Source organism: Rhincodon typus, chromosome 1 (assembly GCF_021869965.1).
Source record: "Rhincodon typus isolate 14 chromosome 1, sRhiTyp1.1, whole genome shotgun sequence".
NCBI classification, from domain to species: Eukaryota; Metazoa; Chordata; class Chondrichthyes; order Orectolobiformes; family Rhincodontidae; genus Rhincodon; species Rhincodon typus.
The window spans coordinates 26,147,915-26,163,780 of record NC_063332.1 but is presented as its reverse complement, the minus strand read 5'-3'; the positions used below and the strand labels follow the sequence as shown (position 1 = coordinate 26,163,780).

Below are 15,866 nucleotides of genomic sequence, written 5' to 3'. Positions count from 1 at the left end.
GCAGCATCAGAGGAGCAGGAAAGCTGACGTTTCGGGTCTGGACCCTTAGAAAAAATTTTCTGAAGAAGGGTCCAGACCCGAAACGTCCGCTTTCCTGCTCCTCTGATGCTGCTTGGCCTGCTGTGTTCATCCACCTCTACACCTTGTTATCTCAGATTCTCCAGCATCGGCAGTTCCTACTATCTCTGAAGAAGTTAAAATTTAGTATGTTGACCTTTTCTTGCAAGAAAACTGCACTTCAGCAGCAAGAAAAAGATGATGGTGAACTTTTGACCTTCATATCTAAGGAAGGATGTACTATCTGTATTGAAGATAGTACAGCAAAAATTTGCTGGTTTGCTTCTTGATATTACAGGGTTTATCCTATCAGAACGGACTGATATGAATTGGATCAATGCTGTCCGAAGTTTAGAATGTAAGAGGCGAATTCGTTGAAGGATACAAGATTCTGAAGGGCTTAACAAGGAAAACATAGTTTGTTTCACTTGGGGAAATTGAGAACAGAAGGGCACACTCAAAATTAGGAATTGAGGATTACAAGATTAGCCCTGACCTCATTGAATAGCAAAGCAGACTCCTAAACATGTGATCTTATGAGTTAATCATTTAAAACTGAGATGAGAAATTCCTTCACTGGATCTTTTTGAATCCTCAATGCCAGAGGGTTGTGGATATTTAGTTGATCATATTTAAGATCGGCTAGATTAATTCACAGAGATCAAAATCTAAGGATAAGGTAACAGCCATGAAAATTGAGCTGAGTGAGAAGATCAATCATGATTGTATTGAAAAGCAAGAAACTTCAAGGGACCATGTGGTCCATCTTTCTTGTATGCTTTTATGTTTACAATGATTTTAACAGCTGAGAATTGTCATCATGAAGGCTAAGCTATTGATCCAGGTTTCTAGAGAGTAAAGAAGGGAGTATAAATGTCCAGTTTCTGAAAGGAATACATTTGATGTCAGTGACAATCAAAACTTGAATGTGATGTATGCAGTAATTAAATAGGATTTAAAACAAATTGAAAAGCTTATTTTATGAGGAGATTAATTGTGATTTTTGTTTTGTTCAGTCACTTAGCGTCCTGATGTATTGGGCAATTAATCAAGGCATCTGTCAAATGTAGCAAAATTGTGGTATTGATTCTATTAACAATGAGCATTTTTGGCTGGGAACTCAATTTTAATTACATCAGATGGGCATCTGTGACAATTTGGTCACCGAATGCAGGGTTAAAACTATTTGGGAAGTGCCCGAAAACACAAGAGAACTGCTTTAGCTTGGTGTGTTGATTACAGTGTATGTGGTTGATTGGCTGCTTGGTTTGGCTATTGTGAACAAATTGGCATAAATTGTATTGCTATTTTAACCAAATTATTCATTGGCACAATTCAGCAAGGTCATCATCAACCTATGGGTCTGTTTATAATATGTTCAGCAGTTTTGTGATGTGGGTAAATGTAGTTTTAATGCTGTTTACATTGTGTTTTCCGTGCTGTATAACAATGTCTCTATGTTCAAATCTAGTTTAAGAGCAAATTTTTAACGCACTATTACTGAGGCAGTGCAATATCTCCAGATTAGTATCTCGCGAGGTCACATCAATCTGGAGCCCATTGCATAAGTCAGAGGTTCTATGGTAGCAAGTTGTAACATTGAAACCTTGTTTTACTAATTAGTTTTGAGTTGCTCACTGACAAGAAATCTTATTTTCAACTCTAATAAATCTGTCTCATGATTGTTAACTTGAGCAGCCAACTGATGCAATGTATAGTTTTCCTCCTGTCAAAAGTAATGAGAAGCATGATATGCTTGGGTTAGAGTTCGTTCTCAACCTTTGTGTCTTGTGACGGGACATATAACAGAATAAGGAGACATTAATTTAAGACTACGATGTGAAGGAATTTCTTCTTCCAGAAGGTAGTGATTGTCTGTAATTCTATATCCCAGAAGGTTATGGAGGCTAAATCACTCAAAGTATTTAAAGAGGAGGTAAATGTTTAAAATATTAAAATATATGAAAAGCTGGAATGGAAGAGGACTTGATATGGGGCAGATTAGCCATGGTCTTATAAAGTGAAAGAGTAGGTTTGAGGGGCTGAATGGCCTACTCCTGATCTTGTATCTTGTATTCTTTCGTATGTTTCATTTTATCTAGTTATTGCATAAAGAAAAAAAATGCTCTTTTAAGAGAAGAAAAATCTGATCCAGGAGTGACAGTTCATATTGGGATTCATGGGAGTATCTTGTATAGAAAGCCCAAAGGCAGGAGTAGGTAGATTCTTGATCACCAAGGGGATGAAAGATTATCGGGGATATGGAGTAATCTAGATTTAAGGTTAAATTCATATCATCATGATCTCACTGCATGATGGAGCGGTCTTGGAGAGCCAACTCTTGTACCTTTGTTTGTGTGTTCATAAAATTGTTACGTTGCCATATCTGTATTCAGGAAAAAGAAAGAACCTAGTTAAAGCAGAAGTAGGTCATTCAGCTCATCACATCTGCTCTTCCACATTCCTGCCCTTTCCCTATAATCCTTGATTCCCTTATTGATTAAAATCTGTCCATCTCAGCCTTGGATACACTTAATAATAACCAAGCCTCGATAGCCCTCTACTGTAAATAATTCCTCAGATTCACTACCCTCTGAGAGAAGAAATTCCTCTTTGTATACCTATAGCAAACCTCCCTACTTTTATACTCCATGCCCTTTGAATTCATTTGCCTTCCCTATAATCTGCTGAATTTAGATGCTAGCTTTTCCTGGTTAATTAATGAGGATGTGCAAATCCCTCTGTTTTGTAGCTTTTCTCCATTTAAATAATATTCATTTCCTCTATTCTTCTTTCCAAAATGCATAACTTCACATTTTCCCACAATATTTTCTATCTGCCAAGATTTTTCACTCACTGTCTTAATCTGGCTATATCCCTTGACTGACTTTAATCCTCACCATTCGCCTGCCCGCTTATTTTTATATTACATTCACTTTCCTCATCTTGATCATTAATATATATTGCAAATAATTGTGGTTTCTGTGGCACTATATTAATTAGTTTGCCATCCTGAAAATGCCCTCCTATTCTAGCTTTGTCTTTTATTAGTTAGCTGATCCACTATTCATGCTAATATATTACTCCCAAAACCAAAGGTTCTTATTGTATTGAATAGCCTAATGAGTGGTGCTTTATCAAACACTTTCTGAAAATCCAATTTTTTTATATCCACTGATTCCCTTTATCTATCCTGCTTATTACCTCGAAGAATTCTAATAAATTTGTCTGGCATAATTTCCCCTTCATGAAGCCATGCTGACTCTGCTTGACCATATTGTGAATTTCTAAATGCACGGCTGTTGCATTCTTTATAATAGCCTCTACCATTTTCTCAAGAACAGACATTAAGCCAACTGGCCTGTCATTGTGTTGTTTTTCTCTGCTTTGTTTTTTTGAATAAAGACATTCCAGTCGTAGTTTTCCAATTGTCTTGGACTATTCCAGAATCTAAAGAGCCTTGGAAGATTACTACCAGTGCATTCACTATCACTGTAGCAGCTTCCTTTAATTTCCTAGGATGGATCCCACAGGTCCAGGGAACTTAAGTCTTTAGTCTCATTAGTTTCCCTTGTACCTCTTGTCTAGTGATGGTGTGTTCTACTGTAAAGATTGATGCAAAATATTTAGTCAACAATTCTGCCATTTTTTTTGGTTCCCTGTTATTATTTCTTTAGCCTCACTTCACTAAGGGGCCTACATTTATTTTGGTTTCTCTCTTTGTGCGTTTAAAGAAGCTGTCACTATCCATCTTGATATTCCTTGAAGTTTCCCTTCAAAGTTTATCTTCTCCCTCTTTTTTTTTGGATGTGTTTTTTATTCGGTTTGTAAACATCCCCAGTCCTCTGTCCTGTCTTTGTCTCACTTATTTTTATTTCAATTTAATGCTATCTTTTACTTCCCTAATAAACCATAGTTGGCTATCTCCTTCCTAGAATCCTCCTTTTTTTGGGATGTACCTTTGATGTGTTGGAATCATTTTCTTAAATATCTGTTGTATTTGAACCATCTTTGCTGCTGAACTCCTTTCCCAGCCCACTGTAGCTAACTCGGCCTCTAATCCTTTGTAATTACCCTTCTGTAATCTTAGGATAGTTTAATTTATCAAATTAAATGATAAATTTAGGCATGTTATTGTCACTGTTTCCTGGGGCTCTTTTACACTGACATCATTAAACCAAGCTTCAGTGCATATCACCAGATATAAAATAGCCTGATCCCTGTTGGATCCACAACACCTTGTTCTGGGAAAATTACCTGAATACCCGCTTTGAATTCTTCCTCATGGCTACCTATGCCAATCCAACTACCTGTTTCAATTTACATGAAGACTAAACTCACCCATGATTAAAGTACTACCTTACTTACATGCTGTTGTTGTCTCCCGATCTCTTTACTGCTGCACCATGTAGCTACTGTTAGGGGGGGCCTATAGACGACTACTACAGTGTCATCTTCCTCTTAATTTCTTGCCTCCACCGATATGGATTCTATGTCTCCTGATCCAAGATTATTTCCTGCTATTGTACTTATTCCATCCTGACCAACAATGCTATCCCACCACCCCTTCCTTCCTTATCTATCCTTTTGCAAAGTCACATGCCAGAGAGGTGATGGCTTGGTAATATTATCGTTAGACTATTTCATCCAGTGACCCAGGTAATGATCTGAGCGCCTGAATCCTGGCATGGTAATTGGTGGAATTTGAATTTAATTAAATTCAGGAATTAAGAGTCTAACCATGACAATGAAACCATTGTCAAATATGGGACAAACCCATCTGGTTCACTCCTTTTGGGATAATAACTGCCTTTCTTTTATGGATAGTAAATGAAGGCCTCATCAATGAAGCTCACATTCCCATGAACAAATAATAACAAGCCCTGAATATTTAGTGCCTTTTAACCATATCTCCCTAATGACTATAAGATCTGTATTAACCTGCATTTATAGCATTGATTGATTTATTTTGTCTTGAGTACTCTGTACAGTCAAGTAAAGAGCTGTTAATCTTGCATTTTTAACCATTCTTCCCACTCTGACCATATTTTATTGTTTTTCTATATTTACGTACTCCGTCCCTTTTTTCTCTCTCTCTCTCTCTCTCTCTCTCACCTACACAATTAGCTCAATGCCCTCGATTAGGAGGAAGGATCTTGGGCAGGAGAAATGTCGGTTTACAAAGTGAGAGGATATAGCAGCCTATGCTGCTACTTGTCTTTAATTACTGTAATTAAAGAACTGTAACTCACTCAATTATAGATTAGAAATTGATGTTCGTTTAGCTTCCACTTTTCAGTGTACATGATATTCTGGTCAAATGCATGTCAATATAATTTCTAGAGACTCAGTGGGATAATAGATTTGCAAATCTGAAATTTTGGATTCTGCTGCATGGCCACTTGTCTGCTCTTCATGATAAGTTGCAATTAACTTTAATTTTTTCCTATATACAGTTTGTATTTCACCTTTAGGGAAAATATCATCAGCATCAACGAACTAATCAGTGCAATGAAGCAGATCCAGAATATCCCACAGCACAAATTACAGAAGATTGCTGAATCCCTGGATGAAAACAAGGATGGAAGAATTGATATCAATGATGTTATAAAAGTGAGTTTGAAATAAATTATAAAATGCAAACTTCTGATACTGTGCTAGACTTCAATAATGTGGCCCTAGCAAACTTTTTTGAGGAAAATGATTTAGTTTTGCAATTTTTTTCCTCTTCCATCTCTTATAAATTCAAGGAAACATTTAACTGAGAAACTATTTAGCAGTCTAAGGTTTTGGAGTAGATCTGTAAGTCGGGTTGTGGGTGTTGAGATTGGTTGGCTCGCCGAGCTGGTTTGTTGTTCCGCAGACATTTCTGCCTAGCATGAGAATTCCTGGAAGCATGGCACTCCACGAAGCTTGCTATTAATAAACACATTGAACTCGACCCCGTATACATTCCACTACGGAGGAAACCCAGAAGTGAGGCAATCCATCGCAACGGATCCCAGAGTTTAAAAACCAGGCGGGAAAACACACTGACGCTTCATCAGAGGCTGCACTGAGGATTTTACCAAGCACGGTAATGAAATGTCTGCAGAACAACAAACTAGCTCAGTGAGCCAACCAACCTCAACACTATTTAGCAGTGTTCAGTAGAGGTCTAATATATACAAAGGTATCACACATCAAACAGTTTCAATTTTTCAGGTACGTAAATTTTTACATTGCTATCCAGTAAGCTAATGTCTGTTAATATCTGACATCAGTTATGACTGCGATGGGCACCAATTGGAGAGGCAATGGCCTGTGGTATTTTCGCTGGACTGTTAATCCAGAGGCCCAGATAATGTTCTAGGGACCCGGGTTTGAATCCCGCCACGCAGATGTTGGAATTTGAATTCAATAAATATCTTGAATTAAGAATCTAATGACGATCATGAATCCGTTGTTGATTGTCGGAAAAACCCATCTGGTTCAATAATCTCCTTTAGAGAAGGAAACTGCCATCCTTATCTGGCCTACACGTGACTCCAGCCCCACAGCAATGTGGTTGACTTGTAACTGCTAACTGGGTAATAAGGATGTGCAATAAATGCTGCCAAGCTAGCGATGCCCTCATCCCGTGAATGAATAAAGGAATCTGGAAACACTGCATCACGTCCAATTCCATGACATCAGGTGCAGAAAAGTAGTGTGCTATGGAAACAGAGTTCACTTGTGGGAGAGAGGATGAGGGAAAGCAATGAACATTAGATAATTGAGCATCACCTCCCCCACTTTCCCTCCTCTTCTCTGCCACACCTCTCTTCCCCCTTCCTCATCTTTTTCTCACTCTGCCCTGTCTTCCACTCCTCACCTTTACCCTTTTGTCCCCAACGCCATCAACAACTTTGCTCTCATCGTGCCATTTTGTGTGAACTCTTCATAATCAAACTTCTTTTACTATCTAACCTCTAAATCTGCCCTGCATTATACACTTTCGCTTTTGGATACCATAAATGCTTATTGTTATGTAAATATTGGATTTTATTCAACAAGTGAAAGTTTCCATGGTCGTCATAGTTTGTTAAACATTTCTGCTGTTTTTTTCCCTCATTATTCTCTATGTAGAAATATTTCTAATGTTTAACTTCTGTGAAAACCTTACAATGTTCATTACATCATACTATATAAAAATTTGCAGTTTCATAAGTGCTATTCGTTGCTTGATTGAAATGCTGTTGTACGAATTCATGAGACAAAATGTACCAATTCTTGAACATAATTTAAAGAGTAAATGTTGACTGTCGAAAGTTTAAAAAATAAAATGTTTGTAGAACCATTGATTTTCTAACTTGTTTTGTGTCTGCAGGTGGTGAAGTTAATTGATAAGGAGGATATAGACATCTCTACCAACCAGGTTGCAGAGATTTTAGAACTGTTGCGCAAGGAAGAGAAGGTTGTCGAACACCAAAAAGCAAAAGAAAAATCAGTGAAGGAACAAGTGGCAGAAGTCCAGAATTAAACAGCTTCATCTAATAAAACACTCATGGTATCAGAATTCATCTAACTTAGTTTGATTTTTGAAATTTATTGTAAATATGCAGAGAGGAATCAGGCAGAATACTGCAGAGGAATTGTAGATTGTCTTGTGCTACAGGAATGGAATAATGTTTTCTGTTATGCCAAGAATCCCACCATTCCAGAAGCTTGGAAGCAATATGAAAGAAATGTTTCCTTGAGAATGCAGTTATGAAAAATGTTATTGTGATGTGAAAAGCTCTAATATTGTTTTTATAAATGAACAAAGCAACAGAAAAACATAGCCTCGGAGGTGATCAGCTGGTTTTCTAAAGTGCTTCCAAGTCAGTTTATGGGAATTGATGTGTTACCATACTACTTTGAAGAAGTATTTGCATTACCACAAATCTATAATCCTGGACCACTTTATCTTCAAATCTTTCAAAATTAGGTTTATTTTCAAATCTTAATCTTGTCGTATCCAGTAAAACTGATTTTCGATAAATTCTAGGAGGTGCGCTATTAAGGAAATTAGATAAATGCACCAAACCAAAGAACATTTTTAGCTCATTTTGGATACGCTAAATTCCTTTTGCATCTGAGTTGCTATTATGGTCCTTAAGGTGTTAAATCTGTCATATAGTGCATCTACTTATTTATAACAGGCATTTTTAATAAATAGTATGGATGTTAGACTACATTGGCATTGTTTACTCCTGCACACCCAGACAGGTTATGTTTTACTCTTGTGTTTGTTTACATATGTGGATCAGGTTTTAGGAATACACTCAGGTATTGCTAAGTTTATTTTTAAGTGGCTAAATTAAAAAGAAAAAGTTTGTCCCATCTTTCAGATTATATCCTTGTATTTATATTGTGATGGTTGCGGCAATCAATATGTTTATCTGTGCAAGATTGTGCTATACTAATGGATAATGATGTAGCTATTGAAATTTGAATGTTAGCTACATGTCCACCATAGAATATTTTAGTATTTTGGTGTTCATTTACCTTGCGATGGAAACAATGGATTCAGTGTGTAAAATGTTTTTTCTTCATAATTGGATCATGTTCAAAATAAACCTACACATGAATAAGATGGGAAAATACGTTAACCTGTGAATTGTACACAATTCTGGTTTCCATTTGATTCCAGATCAAGTGAAGTATATATTGATTCTTAAATATTTTTTCACTACTTGTACCAAACTAATGACAGGTCATTAATTCTATAACCTTTGTGCATAATCTGTGCTGTACTTGCACTGTTGACTTGTAAATGATTTATTTTATGTTTTTGTTTTAGATTTGACATTGATTATTTGACTAAAGCTAATATTAGTCTCACTGATCATAGTGACAAAGTGTATGCATGTTTTGATGGCATTTATCGTGAAAACTGCATATTTTGGTTTGGAATTGTTTTGGATTTTTTCCCCCAAACCTAATTAGGAAAGTTAACTTTTATGGCGTTGCTTTAGTCCTTTTTTATATATTTCTGATTTTTGTTTTTGCATGACCATAGCCCGCTTTCTGATCCTTTACTGAAACTTTCAAATTCAGATTTATTATTCCCCTCTAGTTATTTCTAACTGATTATTTTAATCATCAAACTGATTATTTAAGAATGAGCTGTTTATGGTTCAGATGATTATGCTGTGGAAATAAGATCTGTAAAACTTAATGCTTTTCACATCAGACCGGCTTAATATGTATGGTAACCTCATCAGGCTGGGAAAGGACTCTCCCTAAATTTGTTTCTAACATTGAAAGCAATTGGATTGCGCAGTATGCTGCATCAAGTATTTGCACATTTTGCTGTTTGCAATTTCTGCATCATTCTCAACAGCCGACTAGGTTCACACTTGCAAGATATTCATTAGTTTCCATCAAGTATTTTGTTGCAACACCAAATGTGGAGAAACCTTGGTTTGGAATTTTATTTCCTCCCCAAACCTGTTCTCAAGTCCCTGTACAGCCCTTCCAATTATTGTGTAATAATACCCGGTGGTATACAGAATATATCCTTTTCACTTCTGGCCTGGATTCAAATCAAGCCAGAAATGATGATATGTTTGATAATGATTTAAAGTTGCATTAAATTCATTATCTACCTGGGATTATATGCAAGATATAGCTGGTGCAAAGAATGTAAAATGTCACAGCATTTAAATTACAGTTTGCTGCTCGGTGGTTTGGAGCTGAGTTGGAGAGAGCTTTCCTTTGCATTTGGCTGTATTATACCCAGAGTGGAGCTACTTAATTATGACACTAAGTAAAATGTAATATGTTTTGATGGAGAACGATAGAAAGAAAAATCGAAAGTCACGGACATCTCACCTTCTTTTAAAGAAAAGGCACAAGAAACTAGGCACTCTGAAAATTTGAGAATGATATGATGGACTTCATTTAGTAACTGCAATATAAATAATTTTCTCCTGTAGAGTAAAGTAGAAGTACTAATCAATCTGCACACCTTTATGAAATTTAAAGGGGAAAGTATTAATTTCACAGCCAAAATGATTTTTTTTTTTGCCTGTTGAAAATATCCCATTCTGAGATGATGAATTAAGTGCTAGTTATGGTATAAAATACTGAAATGTTGTATGTTGTAGGCTCTAGATCATTGTCTTAGTAAATACAGGCATTGACCCTGCTGTAATAACTTGTTCCTGCTAAAACATGAATGTGTGCAGAAATGTTGCACTGATCTTTGGAAAATATAAAACATTTTTTTAGAAGTTATATGAAAACAATAGACTGGATTTGGAAGCAGTTAAGTTCAAAGAAATTGGGCATTTGTGTATAAAAATTGGAAAATGAATTAAAGTGCACAAAGATTTAAATCCTTACAAATCTTCCTTTATTTTTCTGACAATTATTCCATTTCTTCTCTTCTCCCCCAGCCCCCACCTTTTTCCCATCCCAACAATTCAATATTTCTTCTCCCAACCACCAAAGATTTCTCTGCCGATTGGCCAGAAACTAGCAACGATTTTATGGTTGAGTTTTTAAGAAAGTAACCAAGAAGGTTGAGGCCAGCGTGGTTATATTGTTTATTTGGACTTTAGTAAAGCCTTTGACAAATTTCTGCATGGTAGACTAATTAGTAAAGTTAGAGCACATGGAATTCAAGGTAGGTTGCAAATTGGATACAAAATTGGCTTAATGGCAGGAGAGAGTGGTGATGGAGTGTTGTGTTTTTTAGGCAGGAGGCCTGTTACCAACAGTGTTCTGCAGGGATCAGTACTGGGTCCACTTTTGTCTGTCATTTTATATAAATAATTTGGATGAGCATATAGCAGGCATAGTTAGTAAGTTTGTGGATGGCACCACAATTGGTGGTATAGTGGACAGTGAAGAAGGTTTCCAAAATTTGCTGGACTCTGGGGCAGTCCCAGCAGATTGGAAAACAGCAAATGTGACGCCACTGTTTAAAAAGGGAAGTAGACAAAAGATGGGGAATTATAGACCGGTTAGCTTAACCTCTGTAGTGGGGAAGATGCTTGAGTCTATTATCAAGGAAGAAATAACAAGGCATCTTGATAGAAATTGTCCCATTGGGCAGACGCAGCATGGGTTCATGAAGGGCAGGTCATGCTTGACAAATCTTTTGGAATTCTATGAAGACATTACGAGCGAGGTGGACGATGGGGACCCAGTGGATGTGGTGTACCTAGATTTCCAAAAGGCCTTTGACAAGGTGCCACACAAGAGGCTACTGCATAAGATAAGGATGCATGGCATTAAGGGTAAAGTATTAGCATGGATAGAGGATTTTGGTTGACTAACAGGAAGCAAAGAGTGGGGATAAATGAGTGCTATTCTAGCTGGCAGTCAGTGACTAGTGGTGTCCGTCAGGGATCAGTGTTGGGACCGCAATTATTTACAATTTATATAATTGATTTGGAGTTGGGGACCACGTGTAGGGTGTCCAAGTTTGCAGATGACACTAAGATGAGTGGCAGAGCAAAGTGTGCAGAGGACTGTGAAACTTTGCAGAGGAACATAGATACATTGAGTGAGTGGGCAAAGGTCTGGCAGATGGAATACAATGTAAATAAATGTGAAGTCATACATTTTGGTAGGAGTAATAGTGAAAAGGATTATTACTTGAATGGTAAAAAGTTGCAGCATGCTGCTATGCAAAGGGACCTGGGTGTCCTTGTGCATGAATCACAGAAGGTAGGTCTGCAGGTACAACAAGTAATTAGGAAGGCAAATGGAATTTTGCCCTTCATTGCTAAAGGGATTGAAATAAAAAGCAGAGAGGTTATGTTGCAGCTGTACAAGGTGCTGGTGAGGCCACACCTGGAGTACTGTGTGCAGTTTTGGTCTCCTTACTTGAGAAAGGATGTATTGGCACTGGAGGGGGTGCAAAGGAGGTTCACTAGGTTGATTCCAGAGTTGAGGGGGTTGGCTTATGAGGAGAGACTGAGTAGATTGGGATTATATTCATTGGAATTCAGAAGATTGAGGGGGGGATCTTATGGAAACATATAAAATTATGAAGGGAATAGATAAGATAGAAGTAGAGAGGATGTTTCCACTGGCAGGTGAAGCTAGGACAAGAGGGCATAGCCTCAAGATTAGAGGGAGCAGATTTAGGACTGAACTGAAGGAATTTCTTCAGGCAGAGGGTTGTTAATCTATGGAATTCCTTGCCCAGTGAAGTAGTTGACGCTACTTCAGTAAATGTTTTTTTAAAAAAAAAGTAGATTTTTTTTTAACAATAAAGGAATTAAGGGATACGATGAGAACGCGGGTAAGTGGATCTGAGTCCACGAAAGGACCAGCCATGATCTTATTGAATGGCGGAGCAGGCTCGAAGGGCCAGACGGCCTACTCCTGCTCCTAGTTCTTATGTTCTTATGTTATCTAAGAGTATAAAGAGGGTCTTGATCAATTAGGTCAATCAGCTGAGGAGTAGCAGATGGACTTCAATATGAATAAATGCAAGGTATTGCGTTTTGGTAAAGAAAGCAAAGACAGGACTTGTACAATTTAAAAGTGGGGCCTTGGGTATTGTTGTAGCGCAGAGACTCCGAGGGGTTCAGGTACATAATTCTTTGAGGTTTGCGCCACATATAGACAAGGTGGTTAAGAAGGCATTTAGCTCACTTGCCTTCATTGCTCAGACGGAGTATAGGAGTTGGGACATAATATTGTGGTTGTACAGGACATTGGTGAGGCCTTTTCTGGAGGACTGTTTTGGTTGCCCTGTTATAGGAAGGATATTTTTAAGCTGGAGAGGGCTCCGCGAGGATTCTGAGGAAGAATCACTTGACCCAAAATGTTAACTCCAATTCTGTCCACAAATGCTGCCAGACCAGCTGAGCTTTCCCAGCAATTTCTGTTTTTGCCTCAAAAGATTTTGCAGGACGTTGTCGAGAATGGAGAGTTGAGTTATAAGGAGAGGGGTGGATAGGCTGGGATGCTTTTCAGTAAAGTGTAGGATGTTGAGGGGTGACCTTTTATTGAGGTTTATAAAATCATGAGTATAGATAAGGTAAATGGCTAATGTCTTTTCCCTAGGTTGGGGGATTTCAAGACTGGGGGACATATTTTAAGGTGCAGTGAAAGATTTAAATAAAGACATGAGGGGCAAATTTTTTTTTACACAGTTTGTGTGTGGAATAAACTTCCAGAAGTGGTGAATACAGGTACAGTTAAAACATTTTTTAAAACACATGGATAAGTTCATAAATAAGAAATGTTGGGAGGGATATGGGCCAAGCACAGGCAGGTGGGTCTAGTTTAGTTTGAGATTATGATTGGCATGAACTGGTTGGACTTGAGGGTCTGCTTCTGTGCTGTATGGCTGTGATTGTCTCAAAACAATTGTGCCGTGAATGCTGTCTCTCTCTGCTAACCCAATTACCATCATTGAGATAATTGGTGTAGCAACAAGTATTAAATAAAAACAGATAAGCTTCAAGCGATATTACTAGTTCTGGATGATTACGGTATGCATTTAGATCCAGTGGTAGATCAATTCTGATCAGGACACATCACCATTGTTGACATGTGCAATTCAGTCTCTGCTACTCTGCTTTCAAAAGTGCCTCTCTGAAAAAGGTTTCAGTTGGAGATTTGCTTCTGAGTCATTGCATATATACATAATCTCAGATGCAATCTCCCTAACCTTGGAGACATTCTGTCTCTTGAAGATATTCTCTAAGAACGGAGATCAACTGGGCAGTAATGTATTAGAATATTAAGAACATAATGAGGAAGACCGCGACAAAATTTAAAAACAAATGGTATAGGAAAACTGACTTGAATCTGGTCCAGTTCTGAGGAAGGGTCACTGGACCCGAAAAGTTAACTGATTTTTTTTCTTCACAGATGCTGCCAGACCTGCTGAGTTTTTCCAGCAACTTTGTTTTATGTTCCTGATTTATAGCATCTGCAGTTATTTCGGTTTTTATTTGAATCTGGACATGTAAGATACTGCATTTCCATTCGAATCATGTGGCCACTTAATCGTTGGGAAATAGATACATGTCATACGTATGTGGACTATTGCCTTTGAATTGAGTAGCTTGCTCGACCATGTTAGAAACTATTATTAAATAAGTTTTATAGTAGGGGCTTGGATAAAGTCAAGGTAATCAGGCAGAGCTGACATTGTTTTGTGAGAGGGAAATCATGTTTGTCCAACCTGTTGGAGTTCTTTGAGGATAAAGGGGAAGGGGTGAATGTATTGTGTTTATATTTCCCAAAGGCATTTCGGAAGGTGGCACATTAAAGGTCATTGTAGGAAACATAAATATATGGGAACACCACTGCTTATAATCGTTCATCAGCCTGACTTGGAATTATGTTGCTGTTCCTTCAGTGTCATTGGGCCAAAGTCTTGGCACTCGCTCTTTAACAGCAGTGCGAGTCTATCTATAGCACATAGATTGCAACCTTTCAAGAAGGCAGCTTATCACCATCACCTTCTCAAGGGCAAATAGGAACTGGCAATAAATGTTGACCCAGCCAGTGATGCCCCACGTCCCATGTGTAAATAAAAAAAAAAAAAATGCTCGTGGCATAGGAAGTGGCAGTTTGGCATGGAATAATCGTAGGCTGGCTAATAGGAAACAGTAGGAATAATTGGTTCTTTTTCAGATTGGCAAGTTGTAATGATTGGTGCTGGGACCTCAACTGACTACAATACATATACATAAATGACTTAGATGAAGGAATGGAAGGTACTGTTGCCAATTTCGCTGACAACAGAAATGATGGGTAGGAAAGTAAGTTGTGCGGAGGTCATAGGGAAGTTATAAAAGATATACATAGGTAAAATGAGTAGAGAAAGATATGGAAAATGGAGTAAAATTTGGGAAAATACAAAATTGTCCATTTTGGCAGGGGAAATAAAAAGGCATGGTGTTATGAAGTTGGGTAGAGTATTCATGAATGGGAAGGTAGGAAATTAGAATTTGTTGGTAAACAATGATCATGGGGGAAAAAAGAATGCCATGGTCCCTTTAAGAGCTTGTGCTTTATCTGCGCTTGGAAGTTTATAAATGCAGGTGCACAGAGTGACCGAATGGAAATATTTTGTATTTTTTGGGTTCCCCCTCAGCTTTCTCTGCTCTAAAGAAAACTCAAGCTTATCTAGCTTCACTTCTTGCTGAAATTCTGCATCCCAGGCAATGTCCTCGTGAAACGCCTCTGTACCCTATCCAGTGCGATCTATAGTGTGACAACCAGAACTGCGCACAGTACTCCAGCTGTGGCATAATCAAAATTTTGTTCAGCTCCAACATAACCCATCTGCTGTTATAATCGATGCTATGACTGATATAGGCGGTTTGACTTTAGAACTCCCTTCCCAAAAAGGTGGTGGAGACAGAGTCCTTTAATATTTTAAAGGTAATTGCAGATAGAATCTTTTACTCTCTTACTTAACAAGACTACAGTCGGTTCTATAGATCTGTGATAGTTGTGTTCCTGCGCAACGTTGCATGAGAGAAAATTGCATATAGAAAAACAGGGCCTATAGGAAAAGCAGGGTTAAGGGCAGACCAGCAAAAAAAAAGCTCAAAAAGCACTCAAAAGCCTAAAACAAAGGATAGCACAGTTTGAATAAATGTTTAATTCATATCCTAATGAAATAAAAGTAAATTTAACACCTTGGAAAAAAATGTCAAGATGACTTGACGGGCAGGAGGTTTTGAGGTTGCTCTTGCTAGTGCAGGGACTGAGGGTGGTTGTCGTCGTCATCATCATTATTTCCGGTTGCAGAGTTAGGGTGACAAATAGTTAATCTAGAAGTGGATGGCTGAGGTTGATTGTCTCCTGACTGTTTACAC

The 15,866-nt window shown here is 37.8% G+C and overlaps 1 protein-coding gene across 2 annotated transcripts in view; it reads left to right on the top strand.

Moving 5' to 3' along the window:
- letm1 (leucine zipper-EF-hand containing transmembrane protein 1) overlaps window positions 1-10,400 on the top strand; it is a 67,775-nt gene extending 57,375 nt beyond the window's left edge. The window contains exons 13-14 of one of the 2 annotated variants that reach the window (XM_020514593.2): window positions 5,532-5,670; window positions 7,406-10,400. In XM_020514593.2, the coding sequence (XP_020370182.1) occupies window positions 5,532-5,670; window positions 7,406-7,558 (292 nt within the window). In that variant the 3' untranslated portion in view covers window positions 7,559-10,400. Of the gene's footprint in view, window positions 1-5,513; window positions 5,671-7,405 lie in introns of both variants that reach the window. The other variant, XM_020514592.2, reaches the window with a different exon arrangement.
- Window positions 10,401-15,866: the final 5,466 nt, after the last annotated feature.